This window comes from Eutrigla gurnardus, assembly GCF_963514095.1.
Source record: "Eutrigla gurnardus genome assembly, chromosome: 19".
In the NCBI taxonomy this organism is placed as follows: domain Eukaryota; kingdom Metazoa; phylum Chordata; class Actinopteri; order Perciformes; family Triglidae; genus Eutrigla; species Eutrigla gurnardus.
The window spans coordinates 10,094,092-10,113,716 of NC_139930.1; the positions used below are offsets into that span (position 1 = coordinate 10,094,092).

At 46.6% G+C, this 19,625-nt stretch overlaps 1 protein-coding gene across 1 annotated transcript; it reads left to right on the forward strand.

Annotated features, from left to right (window-relative positions):
- Positions 1–395: 395 nt before the first annotated feature.
- Positions 396–17,772, forward strand: prag1 (PEAK1 related, kinase-activating pseudokinase 1). The gene is made up of 6 exons (XM_084035488.1): positions 396–605; positions 3,877–4,221; positions 4,328–6,066; positions 11,976–12,121; positions 13,156–13,922; positions 15,256–17,772. Exons 2-6 carry the CDS (start codon positions 3,952–3,954, stop codon positions 16,399–16,401), a joined length of 4,068 nt encoding a protein of 1,355 aa, XP_083891614.1. The 5' UTR covers positions 396–605; positions 3,877–3,951; the 3' UTR covers positions 16,402–17,772.
- The last annotated feature ends 1,853 nt before the right edge of the window (positions 17,773–19,625 follow it).

A 19,625-nucleotide genomic window follows, 5' to 3' on the forward strand; every position in this document is an offset into this window, starting at 1 on the left:
AGTGGTCCAGGGGGGTGGGCAGGAAACCCCAGGGAAGCATGTATGCATCCACCTTCCACATCAAAGAGCTTCTGATCAAGATTGACTGCCTGCAGGATAAACCTACACACACACACACACACACACACACACACACACACACACACACACACACACACACACACACACACACACACACACACAAAACGTTACAGACATTTTTCTTCCAAATGACAGCTGGGTTATTAAAAAAAATCCAAAAATTGTTATGACAGCTAATAGAACAAAAGCCTTATGAAAATTTGAGAGTGGCCAGTGACCAGACTGCATGCTCGGTTAGGAGCTCCTCCCACCTCCTTGTGCTCCCTCCACGCTGCTGCAGAGGACTCCTGCTCCGCCTCAACACTCCACCTCTGCACACTAGTGCAACAGCAGCAGCAGCAGCAGCCGGAGCCGAGACCTGCAGCGGCACACAGCCTCCTGGTCATTAACCTGTCGCATGGGGGATACCTGAATACAGGATAGCGGCTTCTGCGGGGATTAAAAGAGCATACAACCAGTGGGGTTTTTTCTGTTTTTTGGGGGGCAGAGCTTTTGTGTTGCCAGGGAAGAGAAAGTCCGAGCAGGTAAGCAGCAGCCAGTCAGTCGCCACTCGATATAACCTTGGCTACATAGCTTGTTTCCCCCTTGTTACACATATTTTATTGCATTTTTTTATTAAAGCATGTAATGGAAACAGCCTATCTTGCATGAGGGGAGGACATAAAGGTTGTTTCCTCCTCCTACAATAACCACCGTAAACCAAATGCAGCCACGGGGGAGACAAGTGTTCGGTCATTTATCGCATCCAAAAACGGGAGGCTTAAACCCAAACACGTGGGGGTGCGGACGCCTGTAAACCGGGGGGGATATTAACCAAATGTGCCGGTAAACATGCTCAAAACCTAATGTGGAAGTTTCGAGGTATGTGTGAAAAGTTGGCAAGTTTTGGCGGAAATCTCTCCAGAGTATCGAAGAAACAGCTTGTGAGCCCCCCCTCACACTCCCCCTAAATGAATGGGCTGTGTGCGCGAGGCAGGCGTGACAAATGCTGCTCGTGAAAGCGTTTGTATAAAGCGGGTGACTCCACGCTGACGTGACCTGTTTATCACCGTAATATGGACTGGCTCCTTATTTTCGATGGTGGATGACGTTGCCACTCTGTCGGCATCTCCTCCTTTGAAGTGTGTGGGGTTTTATTTTTATGGTAATTCAGATGTTTAACGCTGTGAATTATGATACAGTAAACCTAATAACTAACAGACGCCCCATACTTAATTAAGGCTTTTCTATTGCTCGCTCGCGCATGTGTGTGCACGCGCACCTGTGCTGGTGCGTTCAGGGGCCGGTCAGACGTGCGTGCTGCTCGCCCGCCGCAGAAGGATTCAGACAAAGTGCAGTTTCGCCAGCTGTTGAGTGTCGATAAGCCCTCTAACCTTTACCTTAATGACTCCTCTGGCTCCCCATATCTCTGGGCTATTTCAACTGTTGCCGTCTAGTCTGACATCGCAGCCCGACTGCATTTCTCAGAGCATAACAGTCTAGTCAGGTCACAGCCTATCACTGCCCCGTTTTGTGTTTTCATGGGAAAGTGGCCTCCAGATTTAGGATACAGTGTTTACAATCCCTCAGATATTGAGACATCTAGTGGACTGTGTGTGGTGTACATGTGGTCCATGACTTAAAAAGTGTCTTTATGACACAACCCTCCAAAAGATATAAATTCCACACCAGACCAACACCAACCCTCGCATAATATTCCCTTGCACTCATCTTATTTTTCCAGGCCTTGACTTCTAACATGCTCAAGAGATATTTTTCAGTTTCTTTTTCCTTTTTTTTTTAAAATGGCAGGCAGGTCTTGAGTTTTGTCATGTGGCTGACCTTTTTGCTGTTTTGCCCTGTGCAGGAGCATATTTACAAGAGGAAGTGAGAAATATTGGACCTTGAGCTTGAAAAGGTGTGGGGAATGTAGACAGTGGGGTCTATCTCTGTTCAAACAAGCAGGGACGGACATGTAAACAACAAGTAGACTGACCTAAAGCTGAGGTGTGTTTCATCCATTCAGCATCTGAAATTAAAAGGAAATTCCCACATGTCCACATCTGTTGTTGTCTCTGATTTCCTCCGGGGAAAATAGCACAACATAGACTAAATTCATCCCGTCAGTTCGGTCTTAACCTGCAATACACGAACACGCCACTCCGTCTATCTATGCGTTGTTGTTGCCTGATTGTCCCATGAAGACGTTTTCTTGATTGACAGTCAGTCTGTTCCCTACAGCAGCAGGTCAGTAGCGTAATGATCAGTCATCGCTTCATATGACTCATGCACAATGCTGTGAGATGTTAGGCAAGGCGCCGTTTCCTCTGTTGTCGCAGGAACGGTTAAACAAACAGTGAGCTAGTGGGTGTTTTCCTGCCCAAACCGAGTCAGACAGGACAAAAGAAAAATGTTAGCATGCGTTATCTTTACCAACAGGAAAACTCTTCATTCCTATAGGATTAGTAGATGGCAAGGTTGTTATGCTGGAGCCTTGCAGGAGTCTGAGGAAGTCAGTCTTTTGTTCTACATTTAACAATCGTAGAAATCGAGAATCACCGTGGCTTAAAGAATGTATATTATATTGTATATCTGATTAAATGAAGGTCACCTGAGTGCATATGTTGACCCATTTTCATTGTTTTAGGTGAGTAAGTGTTCATCCTCTTGTTTTCTTTCCGGATAATGAGACATGATGGTGGGCTAATGTTGCCATGTGTCATTGCAGCACCTTGTTGAGAGGCAATTAAAGCTGTGTATAGAACATAAAGGGGGACACCCAGATGCAAGGAAACAAACGATCTCTCAGAAATGGTGTTGATCTTCTCACTGTCAGCCCAGTTAAACAGGACAGACAGAAGAGGGAGAAGAAGGAGGTGTGTGTGGGTCAGTTTGTTTGTGTGTGTGTGTGTGTGTGTGTGTGTGTGTGTGTGTGTGTGTGTGTGTGTGTGTGTGTGTGTGTGTGTGTGTGTGTGTGTGTGTGTGTGTGTGTGTGTGTGTGTGTGTGTGTGTGTGTGTGTGTGTGTGTGTGTGTGTGTGTGTGTGTGTGTGTGTGTGTGTGTAAGGGGGATGGGAGGTTGTCGTGGGTGTGAGATTCACCCTGGTGAGACTTTAGACATTCCTGACATTCCGACCTCTGGGATGCTTGAGGCTCCTCCGTCGTCTTCTAGCATGTCGGGGGCTGCAGAGGATTCTGGAGGGCTTTTATGTCGCTGGGCTCACACCGGCAGACCCTTTGGTTGAACAGAAGCCACATACCCTCTAATTTAGGAGGCCATGGGAACAAGAAGCACAGCACACATCAGGCCTTCTTACGTTACATTGGCAGATGACACTTAAATCCTAGCCGAGGTCTTCTACGAGCGTGGAGACACTTGTCACTCGCCGGGACTCACTCATCACTGTCTTTACAATTTAATGTAGATGTTTGAACTTTTTGAACTTTCTTTTTTTCCATCAGAAAATAATACATCTGGTGTTGGCAAAAAACTTTTTCTTAACTGTAATTTTCTTTGCAGAAAGACAGAATTTTACGTGACTTTGACAAAGAAACTGTATTTAATGTGGATCGTCATGTCATTTTAATAGTTCTATTAGTCCCAGATATAGAAGAGGAGATGATGGGATTAATTCTATTTTTAGACAGTTCTTCTGTACTTCAAGCAGCTGTACTTGGTCACAAAGACATGTGGGATTGTTATTTTGGAAACCTACACATCATGACTTCATTCTTTTAACAATTACGTATTCTTCTCTCTCCTCTCCAAACTGCCATGTGATCAACATCTTGTGACCTTGCAACCTTCTGCCGGTCAGCCATGATGGATCATCCGATGTCCGCCACATCAGTCAACGGCTACTTCTGACCAAACCTGATTTAGCAAACCAAAGATGTCAGCGTGCAGCGACTTTGCAGAACACGTGTGGAAACCCGGCTCTTGCAAGAACTGCTTCCACCCGCTCAGTGCACACCACAAGACTGTCGGCGGCCTGGATGGCAGCGTGCCAGCCGCTTGTTTGAAGAACACCCTGGGAGGCGATGAAGAAACTGGAGTAACATCGCCTTCACCATACAGCAAGCCAACCATCGCTGTCAAACCCACTATGATGAGCTTTGACACCACAGAGTCGATGACTGATGTCAACATGAACATAGAGCAGGTGAGTCTTTCAAATGTCTCTTTCCTGTAACAAACCTTGGAATTTATTATTATTACCCTGAATGGTGTTCTGTTCCTTAACATGTGCTCATGTTTATGTGTGACAGGAGAACACAAAGCGTTTGGGCCTGAAGACGGTGCTGGACCTGTCGTCTCTTTACATCGACAGTAACGGCTGCAACAAGGCCCATAGAGACACCGTTCTTCAGAGTCCGGAAACCAAGATGGACTACAACAACTGCTTCTCTCTGGCTTCCTTATCTCCCAACATCCTGCCCAAAGACTCCATGATCATCAGCAACATCTTTGTCACCCAGGAGGAGGGACGAGGTTCTCAGAGTTTAAAGAAGAATGCCAACGGAGACGCCTGTAGGCAGGAGAACACCACCTCCGCTAGAACCAACAGCACTTATAATGGGATTAATGTGACGACCAGGGCGAACTGCCAGGAGTCCCACCTGGTATCTGTGGGGATACCTTTTTCTGAGGATATCGTCACTTCCAGTCCTGCCACAGTTCATAGCAATGGCATCAACAGTGGGAGTACTGCTACTGTTACAACTAAGACATCCAGCACTTCTACCACTTTCCCCACCACAGCCTTAAGTGTGGACACCATTAGCCACAGCCCCCCGCCATCGTTCCACTCTCCTCCCATCCTGTCTAAACAGACCAGCCTATCAGACTCCTCTTGTTCTTATCGTAGTAGTACAGATTCACTTCCTGGGGCAGAGGGGTCGGGAGGAAGACAAGTTAGGTCAGGGAGCCCCCAAAGCCCAGCAGGCATGGGCAGCTCACGGTCAGCTCCCAGCTCCCCCAATGACCGGCCAGACTCAGAACCCATTTATGCAGAGAGCACCAAGAAGAAGCGTAGGCCTGAAGGAAATCAGCTGCAATCCCATCTTGTGTCCCCAAACCAGACTAAGAACTCATCCCAGAGCTCTGAGCTGTCAGGAGAGAGTCAACGGGCCACCATCACAGTAATGGCTGCTCACATAGAGGAGAACAGGACTTTCTACCTGAGCAGTCCAGATTCAGCCATCAGCACCCAATGCCACTTCAGCCCCACAGCACGTAAAGATCCCAGCAGCCCGGCCTTCCGCTGGCCCAGCCCCAGCCGTAGCGCACCATCTTTGGTTACAGACGCCAGCCTTACCCCGACTCTCCACCCCAAGCCTCACTCTAGCCCACCTATCCCCCCCAAAAGGACCATCCGTTCCCCCAAACTGGGCACCTCCAGTCTCTCGCCGTCCATCTCTTCTCCAGTCCCTCTTCACGATCTCCCCAGACTGGGCACCTCCAGCCTTTCGCCGTCCATCTCGTCTCCCGTCCCCCTCCCCGAACTCCCCATGCTTTTCCTCGTCTCTGCTCGAGAGGGCCACTTCAAGGTCCACACAGAGAACCACAGCGCAGCAGCGTCCGAACGCTGGCACAAGTCGAACCACCACAGTTCTGGCTGGAACTGTCGCATCGAGGAGGAAGAGGAGGAGGATGAGAGAGAGCGGAAAGAGGGGCAGAAGAAGAAGTTGGCTGCCAACCCAGGGATAACCTCTCGTGTGACGGGCCTGGTCAATGGTGCCGCTGTCTGGAAGGAGACCAGGGACTGGAAGGCCCAGAGCAGCCCCCCTCCAATGACAGAGCCAGGCACGGCCCCCCCAGCTGCCCCCAACAATGGTGCCTGTCAGGGGGAGATGGAGGGCACCGGCGCAGAGGAGGGCAAGCATAACGGGAGCATGCCGTCCAAGCAACCGTTGCAAGGCGGCTCATCAGGACTGCTGGCAGCAGGAAAGGGAGCAGCCAAGAATGAGCCCAATCCTCCACCTCCCCCACCCAAGAAACTGCACAGGTAAGAAAAACAGAGAAGGTTTTGTTTGGCTCTTACAATTACTGGATTACTGGATTCATCTTTTTCAGTCAGTCATGTTGTCTATGAAATGTCAGAAGTCATGAGAAAATGCCAATTAGAAGTTAACAGAGGAGTGAGACCGTTCCATTGGACATAAGTCATCAAGTTATTCAGTTTACAACATGAGTGAATACATTAGTTCTTGATAATTGGGAAGGATTTAGATGATTAACCATTTATCAATCTCACTGTCAGCGTCGTACGTTTTTTTTTTTTCAGATTCACCAACAATTATTCTCACGCCATTTAATTAAAAAAAAAGTTTCAGCAACTTTTCCAGCAATTGACCTTTTATAATTTCCCCATAATACTCGTTATGCTAAATATTGCACAGAAAGAACACCAGTGATCTCGAGGAAGGGTTGGTCTTAAATATTGTTTACAGTAGGGCAGCTTCTTAAAAGAAAGGGTCTAATTGAGTTTTAATTACACACTAGTATACCAAACACTTGCTGTAATTTGAACGCTATGCATTTATCAAATATAAACTGCCCATTATAACATAATGTATATGCGTGCCTTTCCTTCAGTCTTACTTGCATGAGAAGCCATGGCATCATTATATTCCATAATTTAGCACTTGCAACATGCACTTAGTCAAAATGCATACATGCCTTTTACTCTCTGATGGGACAGTGGGTATTTATATATATTATTGTTGGTGCTGCTTATGGAATATACGCTATGCTATTTTGCCCGCGACCGTGCACATGCGTATACATCCTCACTACACACGTACTTACAGTCATCTGTGTGAGTCCTACTGTGCCTTCCCCTTTCATAGCATCATTATTCAGCCTTGAATCAGCCTCCATTCTTGCAGCTTGTGATCATTCAAACTGTTCAGGCCTATTCCTCAATGCATGCCTTGTTCTATTCATGCAAGTAATGTGACTTCCCAATGCTAATTAACACACAAAACGGGTCTGTTAAATAGTCCCCCGCTGTGTCGCGTTTCGGTGAATTTGTTTTGGCTTCCTTACAGTAGACGGAACTGTAAAAAAAAGAAAAATAGGCCTTGTTGCACCGATGTTGTCATACAGGGACTAAAAGATCATATTTTCACTGTTGGCATGCATTTTTAAATTCTTCACGTACTGGTTTTTTTTAAGGCTTTGTAATATTTAATCCCATCACTTAAAGGATGTGCAGAATCATGCATTTCCACCTCTTTTCAAGACTATTGCAAGCTACTTTACTCAGCGCCTCCTAGCCCACAAAGCCATTTATTAGCAGCAACCGTTGCATGTTGCACGCTTTAACCTGAGTCTGCATGAGGATAAGAATACACTCCACTGTCTGAGTCAGCTGCACCAAAGCAGAAACAGAGGCCTTGTGTTGTTGCAGTTATTAGAGCATCAAATGATCCCAAAAATAAAAAAATGTGCTTTGTCCGGGTCGGCATGATGAGGTGTAACACACACGACTGTGGTTTCCTCAAGACAAACAGATGTTCCGCCATCTTGAGCTGCTGGAGTCAGCAAAAGCAGAGTGGGAGTGTTTTACCGTCAAAAACACAGACTGCCGATCGCATTTCAAGGGCCCTTATGTTTGCGGTAATTCTAGTAAGGACGCATCTCTCCTGTTATGACATTGCCGACATTCTGCGCTGATAAAAATACACCTTGTTGTGACACATGTGGGAACACGCCTCGAGCCAGCCAGCGACAGTTGTGGCTCGCCGAGTTAACGAGCGGGTTTAGTGTATCTAATCAACAAGTGTGACAAAGTGCTGCAGGGGATCTAAATCTTGTGAGCGTGGAGATTTATTTTTGACGGAAAATGTAATCGTGTGTGTGACATGAATGGGAAAACATTCACAATACAAAAAAGGCACGCGTTTACATGCAACCCGTGAAGCAGCATTCTGACGTGCTGAATCATTTAAAAGCCACAGATGGTTGGGAAAAATCTGCTCCCAGTGCCTTTTGATCACAGTGGAGAAGATCAAATGTCCCCTCTTTTACTCGTCAGGTCAACCTACATGTGATGTAGTGGTGGGTTTGTGTGCATGTGCAGGTCATGCATAAGTGTGTGTGCAAGTACTCTTCAACAGGGAAAGCATGTCCACTCCACTGGTCAGTGAAGGTTGCCAAAGGGAGGAGCTTTAGTGAACAGATTGTCGCCCCGGGCAACTTCCAAACTGCCCCCCCGTCTGGCAGTCGGTTGCCATCAATAGAAGTAGAATTTATAGATCGGCCGTGTGGATTCAAGTCCACCGAGTTTGACTCTGGTCGGAATTGCCTTTTGCGCTATAAACCATCGTTCCAAGACATGCGGCCCCTCCCTCACAGAGCCACCATGCTCCCTTCTGTGCAGCAGGACACATAGCATCTTGTTGCCGCCTGAAGTGAACTACTAGGTCAATGAGCGAATGCTATATATGAGATGCGGGTGCTTAAATTTTGCACATCTAACGGGCGCTGCGCTTTTCCTGCCGTGAGGGACTTTAAATACACATATGACTCGTGTGGAGCCAGGGTTGTGTTACTACACATGACGGGGCTTTAGAGAGCCACCAGTCTGATCCACGGGCATTTTGTGCCCGCCAGCCTGACAAGGACCGTTGCCCATCCAGCATGAGGTAGGCACCTGACGGCATCTTTTACTCATGTGTCCTCAGCAAGTATTGACGTCGCATCTATCACTGCACTTGTGAAGAGAAACGGTCAAGTTCTTGTTTCCGCAGGAAGGTGGTTGCAGCGTCTGAGTGCGTTTCAGGGGGAAACCACAGAGTTTCACACCTGCCTGGAGCGCGGTAGTCTAAATTCAGAGGCGCAGTGACAGACGACATCTGGTCAACTTTGTGCTCATTCTTTATTTCCCCTCTTTCACACCTTCACTTTTGCTCTTCAAATCTCTTCTCATCCTGTTTCTTCTGTTTCTGTCTATTTTTGAGCCCATCCTGTTGGGAAGATTAAAATAGTTACAGTTAAAATGAAGAGGATGAGAAGTTAAATGTATGTGTTTTACTTTATGTAAAGTGGGGCAAATAAATGAAAGTGGCTTGTACTGAGTAAGGGGAGGAGATACCTGACGGAGAAGCAGATAACAAGGCAAGGCTGGAGCAGTTTGCAAAAGATAACAAGGATTGGTGTCAACCATTAATGGATCTGTTTCAAAGATACGGTTTATATGGCTGTATAACCACGGCAACTATCCTGCAATCATGGCAAAGAAACAATGCATGCGCGTTCTTCTCTGCGTGTGCTGTAACACACAGGAGGTTGCAAAAGTCTGTTTCTTTAGGTCTCATCACCAAGTCAACGCTGTAAGCTTCTTAAAGGTTGTGAATGTTACATGGCTGTTGTGGGGGATTGGATTACAAGTGTTCACGAAAGACCACCTCCACCCGAGTACGTTCTGCCCGCTTTCATAGCCGACTCCACCTCATTTGAACAAAAACCTGTCAGCTGTGATCAGGTTACAGTATTTAATTTCAACACTCTTAACGCTGTAGATCTCAGATTTGGACTTGTCTCTGCCCCCGGAATACAGTAGTCTATCATTTTATATATTTACGGTCCTAAAAGGAGTCAGGAAGTGAAACCAGTTGCGTGAACTTGATCCACAACAACACTGCAGTTTAGTTTGGCTCTCGTCTTACACCGTCAGACTGCTATCTGTAGTTAGGAGGCTGTAACCCCAGGCCAATCCCGTTTTAAAAACTCCCCCGGCTCCTCTCACACCACTTTATTAATACCTCACAGATCCAGTGTGTTACTTACTGTCGCCTGATTGTTTACATCTTAAATGTGGGTGACTGTCGTTGCCGGGCTGATTGCAGAACACAAACCTTGTGGGACATTACATTACGGCGGTGACCATGATAGTTCATGTGTACTTTAATTCAGCAAAGGAAGTGATCATATCTTTTCTGAGGAAATGAGCAATTAAGATGTCTATTAATAGATGTTTAGACTAAAACTGCATTCAAGTAAAGTGATGAATGCTGCTTTTTTATTTTTAGAAGAAGAAGAAAAATAATTATGGTTCTCTCTGTCGGGCTGTAGATACGTGATTGTAGCGCTGAAATGATTAGTCAATTAGTACCCAGAACATTTATGCAAATATTATGGTAATTGAGAATCTATTTGGGTTTTGAATTCCTCAAACAAAGTCATTTGAGTTCCTTGAAGACATCACCTTGGGCTGATGGGCATTTTTCACTACTTTCTGACCCAACAATCAGTCAGTCAAGAAAGTAATCATCAGATTATGTAATGAAAATAATGCATTGCAACCCCTAAGTGACTGTATATCCTTACAGGCGGCCCTAATCTGATTCTTTGCATGCCCTTGCTCAGAGGGCTCATTCATCCATGCACATCCTCCCGCAGGACTTAGGCAACGACCTTCTTTCACCGAGGAAAATCACATGTTTTGGATACAAATCCGAGAGATCCTGAGTGAGACATGCACAGGCGGCAAACATGCACATGGACTCATAATTCCAAAGGCCATTAGCATTTCTCCTCCGCCTCAGCGTTTCCACTGCCTTTCATCACCACTCTTTGTCTGTAAAATGATAGCGGATCCTTCAGCTAACTGCCCGCAGAGAATACCTAACCCTTTGTCTCCCCCCAGTGCTCCTCTCCGTGTCTCCTCCTCATCTGTTTGTTCTGCTGATTTACGGTGGAATTGAAGTCGGGGGGCCAACAGATAAATGGAAAGCGGAGTCATTTTGTGATGGGAGAGGGGAATGCGAGATGAAGGGACGGGGATGAGACCCTGCTTCCCTGAGCCATTAGTGGCTATAATGAGACAAGTGAATGGCTGTCACTCAGCCTAATTGGCCACCTTGATTAGGAAGTCCGCTCATGCACCGTTTTCATTGGTATTATAAGTGGCCATCATGGTCCTCAGGCTGAACAAGAAGAATGCAGAGCTTCTTTTTAGCAAGTAAAAAAAGGGAAAAAAAGATGAGTAGTGCCATTTTTTAAAGTAGAAATAACACAATCTTTCTTTTAAAAGTGGAACGTGTAATTAATAAATAATAAAACACCATTACTCACTTACACTTACAAGTTTTGTTGCTGCAGCCTTTAAAAATATTAGTTTGGTACTACACGCCTTCATTTATAGACTGTATTAGAGAGATGACAGGAAATAAGGGGAGCGAGAGATGGGAAATGACTGCTACAGCTATATTTGTACTTTTATAGGGGTGTTACCGGTTTCACAATAAATCATAATAAATTCCTGACAGTTAGTATTAGGAGATTCAGGTGTGTTATGATTGTATCTAGCCTCAAGCAGCTCTTCTTCAGCCCTAGATTTTAGTTTTGATTTTTATTTTCAAATGTGTTCAGCCCCAACAGATGGTGCCTCAGGGAACGAAAGCCGAATATGACGTTCTTCTTTTATGCAAGACCTGTAAGCAGACTTTGATGTGTATAATTGGTAGTTTCCCTTTAAAAGAAACAAGGGAATCTTGGGAAATGTAGGAAAAACCTGCTATTCGTATGTACTGCACTCGTGGTGACTTGTGTCAGTTGTATTCATCAGAGAATCGAGAAGTATGTCTCCTGTACAGGGAAGTGAAACGACTCCTGACGGTGTTTGTTCATCACTGAAAATGAAACACTGCCTCTTTGACGTGGACTCATTAGTCATGCATACGGCAGATAAGATGCATCATGGGGAAGTTCAGTGCTTCCACATTCATGAACAGATAGACAAAAAGGAAATATCCGACCTACCGGTGGACGCACTTGGCCAGGCTGATGATTGGCAATGATGTCAGCAATGCAAAAAAAAAAAAAAATAGATGACTAAATATGGCTTGAATGTTTGTTGTTGTCTCATCATGCTCACTCACCCCGTCGCTCTGGTCTCCTCCCTTGCAGAGTGTGTAGTAAGATGAGCGGCAGCAACATGGAGCTGGATCGCTGCAGCCAACAAGGGTCGCTGGAGAGTCCTACTTCCTCTCTTCGGGGCCTGGGCAGTTCCAGCTTCTCCACTGCCTCCACAGACAACCTGACTGGGGACACGGGTAAGTTACACTCACTCATATTTTTGCTCCAGTAGAAACATGCACATGGAGTCTAAGGAACATTGATAAAGCAAACATAATTGTAGCCGATTGAGAAAGTTTCTTCCACAGACTTTAGTCGATACGTGTTTGCCTGCATGTCGTGCTGCTGTATCGCCAGGTTCAATCATGCAGATGCACTTTGTCACAGGGAAACTATGCAGCAATAATAAAAAGAGGAAAGGGAGCGTTGTGAGGTTTTACAGCAGGAGTCTGTCTGCTTATCTGTTCTCCTCTTATGTGAAGTGCACTTACGCTCATTTTCATGACCAAGATTTCTACTATCATCAAACCTGAAACGTGGCTCAGAATGAGTGGCACGGGTCCTCGGTTGAGGAATTATTGTCATCTTCCACATATCCTCTGCGGTGCAGACACTTGTAATTGCTGTAACTTCCTGGGCCAAGTTGTTTGAAGAGATAATTATGGACTCTGATAACGAGGGAAAAAGGGCTTGGCTACATCCTACAAAGTCCTTTTTCTCCTCCTTTACAGTCTGAAAGCATTTATTGAAGACTGCACCGCACAATTATCTCAGTATCTGTCTCCTCTAGTGCAATGTCAAGTCGCAACTTTTAGTCTTTAATTGACAAATGGATCATAATTGGATGGAAGATGTTTTGAGTCTCGGCTTCAACCCTGAATTGTGGAAATTTCCATCTCTTTTGAGGAAGCGAGGTACGTGTTTGTGCTCGGGCTGAGCACTAGGCAGCGACAGACGGGGTGTAGTAAATAAATCAAGTTCACAGCCGTCGCCCAGGAATATGTGGGTCTGTGAGTACGATGAGGTTACAGTAAGTTAACTCACAAGGAAACGGAGAAGCTAAGGATATATTGTGTTAACGGTCTTGGTCTTTCTCTTATTTCTTCATTTTAATTATTCTAATTATTGTATTTTCTACAATTAGAGAAGGAGTACACTGTACTGAACCTGGTCCTGAGCTTTCTTTTATTTTAAGCAGACTTGCTGATATAATTTCTTCTCCTCTTCTCAGGTTCTCGGGATGCCACACGGATGTCTTGTTCGTCTCCATTTTCCAGAAGTCCAGTGGCCTCGGCTCCAGGTTCTCCTCACCCGAACCCCTTTAACAGCTCAAGTAACCAGCCGCCTCCCCTCCCCGAGAAGAAAATGGTCAACCGCACCGTGTCGGCTCCGGATAGCGCGAACGGAAGACCGTTTGTCCGAGCCTACCCACGCCTTCTGTTCACTGGCTCGGAGAGCAACGTGTCTCGGCCTGCGGATGTGAGCTCCCGGGCCAGTTTACCATCCAGCCCTGTTGACCCGCGACCCATCTTCTCCTCCAACGAGTCTCTGGAGCGCTGCCACGCCCCGCTGAGCCGGCCTTCGAGGTCCCGGACGCTCGACGAGCCGCTGAAGACTCACGGGCGTCTGGGGGTCCACTGCCGCAGCAGCATCACCTGCTCCTCTTCCCCCCAACTCAGCGCGCCCTTCTCGGCCTCTGAACCAGGTTCTGCACCAAATCTGGGCTCCAACCTGCAGCTCCAGACCCTCCTGAGTAACATAGACAGCAGGGAGGGAGTGTACTCTAAACTGGGAGGCCTGTACGCAGAGTCTCTGCGGCGCTTGGCTCTGAAATGTGAGGATCACTTCACCCGCTCCCAAAGGAACCCACTTCGGTTCGAGGAGAGCAACTGGTCTCTGTTCCGGCTCACCTCCAACAAGCCGAGCTGCAACTCAGGAGATGCTGTGTACTACTCCGCTGCCTGCGCCTCCGACCCCAGCAACTCCTACGCCGTAAAGGTAATCCCTAAACTCATTTGACTAGTATTATCTTATACAGTGCATTTTTTAACAAAAAGTTTTTAAAAAATAAAATAAGAAAATGCCACCGCTGACAAATATATTGTATTTCTTGGGAGCATTTAGTCTAGCTGAAATGAAAAATGCCTTATTAATTACCCTTTTAGTTCACACCCCATCTTTTCAGCGATCAAACCAAATTCCTCCCACATTATGTCTCTGCCGATCCCGTTTCATTCAGAAATATGTCACGATATCGAAGCTCGATACTTTTGAAATCGTGTTTCAGCTCGACTTCATTGTGAAGAAGCAGCAAACATATTTGAAGCGTGTGATTTCACGGCAGACCTGGACTTTGAACAATGAGCGCAGAAGACGATGAGTAAAGGACTGGAAAGGAGCGCAGGTTGTTTGAGGAATCATTTGCACAGCGGGTGTTGTCAATTGATCTTTTAAGCCGGGATGTGACAGTTTGAGGATGGAAGGAGGGGATTAAAATGGGGCAGTGGTCTCGTTTGTTCCTAGGCTACAGATGGGACGGCCCAATCACAAACCCTCAGGGCATGAAGTGTAAACAGCGAGGAAGAAGGGTGTGGATTCAGTCTCACTAACCTTTGTCCCAAAGTCATTAGTGTTGTACAAAGCAGCAGCTGTTTGTACAGTATGTGTTGTGCCACAGGGAGGGTGCCCACAGTCTTGCTTAATATCTCGAGGCCCAATTAATCTTTACATTCCTGGCAGGATTTACAGTCAGACAAAAACCTGTTGTTAAAGCCAGCACATGCAAAACCCCCATACGCACTATTTAGTATGAGATCAATTAATAAAGATCATGTTATTATCTGAAATCACCAACGATTAGTGTCACATGCAAGTGTAGTAATTGTTATTTGACGTGCTAACCAGTGTGTTGCTGACTTCAACTCCATGAAAGTGGCTTTTAGTCCAGATAAGCGTTAAGAAGAGCTTATATTATATAATTATATATAACTCTGACCCGAACACGTTTGTTTCCAATTCTGATTAGGGTGTGGATTTTCCCACAGCTTGCAAGAGAATGGTAGAACCTGGGGGGCTGTGGTAGTTTACTCAAACCGAAGTTTCAGGGGTTTTTTTTCAAGCTTTTCAGGAGCTTTTTCACTTGAATGAGAGCAGGAACTGAATTGGCGTTGACCTTGGAGCCTCGCTAACAGGAATTCCTTTCTTATGTTTCTTGGCTCCGCTCCCTTCCCGTCTCTTTGTGGGGGATTCTTCTCTCTCCCTTCTGTCCCTTTCTTCTCCTTTGCTTCACCGTTTCCTCCCACTGATTTTTTTTTGGTGTTTTTTTCTCCAGATCTGCAAGAGTCCGTCCATGGAGGCCAAACAGGGCCATCTCTACGGCCTGTCGGTGCAGCAGAGCATGCCTCCCCACTTCAACCTCCAGCAGGACTGCGGCCACTTCCTCGCCTGTGTCCCCCAGAGCATGTTGCCTTCCGACGAGGTCTCTCTGCCCACCACACCTGCTTCGTCCCTGCCTCAGCCCCCCACGTCTGCGTCTGTTCAGCAGGCGGAACGAGAGCGAGTTGTCGTCATCACCTCGGAGATCCCTCGGCAGACGGCGGCTGACTTTGTCCGGGAGTGGGCGGCGTTCCACAAAACGCAGCCAGAAGTGTACGAGCGCCGCGTGTGCTTCCTCCTCCTGCAGCTCTGCCACGGCCTGGAGCACTTGAAGGAGCACGGGGTCACGCACCGCGACCTCTGCCTCGAAAACCTGCTGTTGGTGCCACATCTCCGCAGGTCCTCCCAGTTCCCCCAACCTTCCACCACTGACAATGGCACCAGTAACAGCTCAGACAATCAGCGTCACCTTCCCCGGCTCCTCATCAGCAACTTCGCCAAGGCCAAGCGTCGCTCCCCCGAGGACGCCGCCTCGACCAGCGTGGACCCTCGCATCAAACGGGACCACGCCAGGTTGGCGCCCGAGATCGTCTCGGCAGCCCAGTACCGTAAGTTTGACGAGTTCCAGACGGGCATCTTGATCTACGAGCTCCTCCACCAAGCCAACCCGTTTGAGGTGAGTCCAGCTCTGAAGGAGCAAGACTACCGCTGTGAGGAGCTGCCCCCGATCCCCGCCGTCTCCCTTTACTCCGCCGGCCTCCAGAGGCTGGCCCAGCTCCTGCTCCAGCCGGACCCCATCAAACGCATCCACATCCAGGAGGCCAAGCGCATACTGCAGAGCCTGCTCTGGGGCCCCAGGAAGGACCTGATGGAGCAGCAGCGGGAGAGACAGGGGGTGGGCTTCGTCGACGGCTCCCGACACGAGGGCCTCCTCAACTGGCTGGATGTGAAACGGGCCCTGCTGATGATGAAGTTCGCAGAGCGTTCGCTGGAACCCGAGAGGAACGCGGAGCTGGAGGACTGGCTGTGCTGTCAGTACTTCTCCTCGGCTCACCCTCTGTCTCTCTGCCACACCGCGGAGCTGCTCTACTCGCTGAAGTGACGGCTTCGCTTTAGGGGGACGCGCGGGAGAAAGACCACTACTGTCAGATGTCGATACACTGTGGACGGGAGATACTGTGAACCTACCCACCTGTCTGCGCTTCTGCTGCATGCATGACAGCCGTGCATCAGCCCGACCGTCCATTCTCCACCTTTCACACAAACAGTATCCTGCTACAGACAGTCAACAAAAAATCAGCTGGGTTTAAATGTTCTTTGTCCCCCGAATCATGAAAACATTCACTTACCGGCTGGAATGGTTTTGTGCCAGTGATGCTGATAAATACATCTGTAAAAAAAAAAAAAAATACGGACAGTATTCATGACCCTGTAATACACTTACCAAAGTTTCATGTGTAACACTGTATTGTGTGTATTTATTAAATATCAGTTTCGCCCACTGAGAACAAGCTAATAATTCATAACCTTCTTCTGTTTGCCAGCTTCCAAAGTACCGCCGTGTCGTCTCCACGTAAATGTGCAGCTAACTTCTCATTTTGATAGAAATACGAGGTCACGAGCAGACTTACACTGTTGCACCTTTTCCGTTTATAAATGGGCATGTACGGCACTGCTGTACGGTAAACTGTGCAAACAACACACATTCTAATTTCCTTAGAATACAAATGCACAGGAAGTTGCACAAAAATGTCCGTCAGTGAAGGCTGGTGCAGTAGTTGCACAATCCTGGTCACAGTCCTTGTTAGACCGCGTTGCATAATAAAGGCTTAGTATGAATCGTAAGCCATACTGTCTGACAACTCGAGATTAATTGGGTTGAGAAAACAATTGGACTGAATGAATGCCCACTTTTCCCTTCTTTTCAGTGTGTACTTTTAAGTATTTTGACATTTGTCACAGTGCCTTTTGTTTGTCGTATATGTTACAGTGACTCGGAAGCCAAATGTAAATATTCCCGATCATTCGTCCTGCGTGAAACTGGCCTTTCACCGAATGTTCGAGAAGCAACTTTGTACAGTAATTTGTAGATGAGAAGAGAAATGATCCCAAGCAGGTCTTAAAAAAAAAAAGCCATGAAAACGAGCGGCAAAATATTTATGATATAATTTGTTATCTTGTAGTAGTCACTGGAATTTCTCTGTTTATTTTCATATGTAGATTATCAAGGTATTTGTTTTTTTTCCTCCTGTATCCCACGAAGGCTGCAGAGAAAACTCCAAGCTCACGGATATTTTATCTCCGACAAATGTGTTTCCTAATAAAGTCGAGAATTGAACCGCCTGCGCCAGGTTGGAGTCCACGACTGACTGATGTTTGTCTCACAACTAATACATTATTGCTTTTAATTATTTTGTGTGTGCCTCACCTATTTGCATCTATTAATAAACTGTGCATATATTTTCTCACAGTACGAGCTGGTGTTTGGGTCTTTTTTGGATGCATCCCCTTAAACGATTGGGCCTTCGAGGGTGACATTCTGCCTCTATTGTTCAACTAATGAGCGCTTTAAGACATACATTCCTTGCATATGGAGAATCATGCATTTTATTCGCTGCCTTAACGAGAGATTCAACATTATACAAGGCAGTACGGGAACCCATTTTAATTGCAGCATGAAAAATCTTACGTTTGTAAGCATTCCTTTGTGCAGGAATTAAAGCGATTTATGCACCGTTACAACTTAAAGAGACAGAAACGTAACAAAAAGAGAGCCAAACAAACTAGTCAGCTGAAAGAGAAGAAGAGGGGGGGGGGGGTCAACACAACAGGTTGTACGTGAAGTGGAATCTCAATTGGAGTTTAGAGCCTCGGGCCAAAACTAGACCCCAGACTTCCAATTCCCCAGGCCTAATGTAGCTTTCTGCTTCACATCACTCCTTCAAAACCGCTGGCTGCTCCCTTGTCATAGGTGGAACTGTGTTGCTATGGTGCTTTGACCAATGGAATGGCATTTGCAGGAACGCAGCGAGTTTCTGTCTCCCTCTCTCTTTCTCTCTCTCTCACACACACACACACACACACACACACACACCCCGAGTGAAGCAGCCTGTTGAGCAAGAATCCAAATAACCCCCTGGTAACAACAGCAAGGCTCCCTCCTTTGTTTGTCCAGTGAACACCGGCCAGGAGGCTGCATATTTTATTCGAGCAAATATTCATCCCAGCACACCGTTTTCAGCACACGACCTGAGAGGACGGGGGGGGGGGGGGGGGGGGGGGGGGGGGAACACACACACACACCACACCCAAACTTCCCACAACTAGAGAATCGATATGGTACTGCTGTAAGAAACATTTAAAGTATAAGTTCAATCTAACTTGCCGGTCTTTGCTGTTGCTTCTGTTGGCATCCTTTCTTATCCCCAGGGATGGATTCACCAAACAGACAGACATATATCATGTAAATTTCCTACCCCACCACATTGTCTCTGCTGTGCATCCAGCCATAATTACTTTGTAATTACACTCATGTCTATTACATCTAACTTTCCATACCAGCTGTATAAAAAAAACATCTACCTGCCCTTTATCACATGAACACAAACCACCAACTAGATGCCCGTCAGCATCTCTTTAGCAGCGCAAAGATAACTGGAACAACATGGATGTGATGCAAGTGTGTACTGAAATGACTGCATGTTGCTCAAACACACGTCACACGTCACCCATACGCATCTCTTCACCCCACTAGCTGAAGTGGAGAGGTCACGCCGACATTAAGAAAGCCATCTAGAAAAGTTCCCATCCAGGTCGTTTCCATTCACATAATTAAAGCGCAGCCAGCGTCTGATTTGACAGTAGCCCGGAGTGCTCCGGCTCCGTCAGTTCAACATAACTACCCATTAAGAGCCTGCTCACTTAACACTGGGGAGAAGTGCAAAATGAAGGTCAATGGAGATGTCGGGCAGCGGTTTCCTTACTGTTTCTACTGTATGTTTAGACTCTAGTTTAGTCCCTGGACTACGAAACACAGCTCAACTTCTGAAGCTTTTTTCAAAATAAAACAAGCCAATATTATGCCTGCTGGCTTAAATATCACACATATTTTGTAGGGTACACTAATGGGATTGTTCCATTGGTCTAAATGTTAAAATCTCTTATACGCTTGTGTTAACCACAGGCCTCATTTCAGGCATTTGACCATAAACCCGTTGACTTTTAGACGAGGGAAGTGGAAGTACAACAATGATGACTCATTTCCTGGTTTTAAACCTCATTCCTGCACCACCTGATAGTTCATGTAATTACTAACACCTGCTTTTC

Coding starts and splice junctions, on each gene's coding strand:
- prag1 (XM_084035488.1), top strand. CDS start 3,952: ATGTCAGCGTGCAGCGACTTTGCAGAACACGTGTGGAAACCCGGCTCT. Junction 4,222..4,327: donor TCAACATGAACATAGAGCAG/GTGAGTCTTTCA, acceptor TATGTGTGACAG/GAGAACACAAAGCGTTTGGG. Junction 6,067..11,975: donor CCACCCAAGAAACTGCACAG/GTAAGAAAAACA, acceptor CCTCCCTTGCAG/AGTGTGTAGTAAGATGAGCG.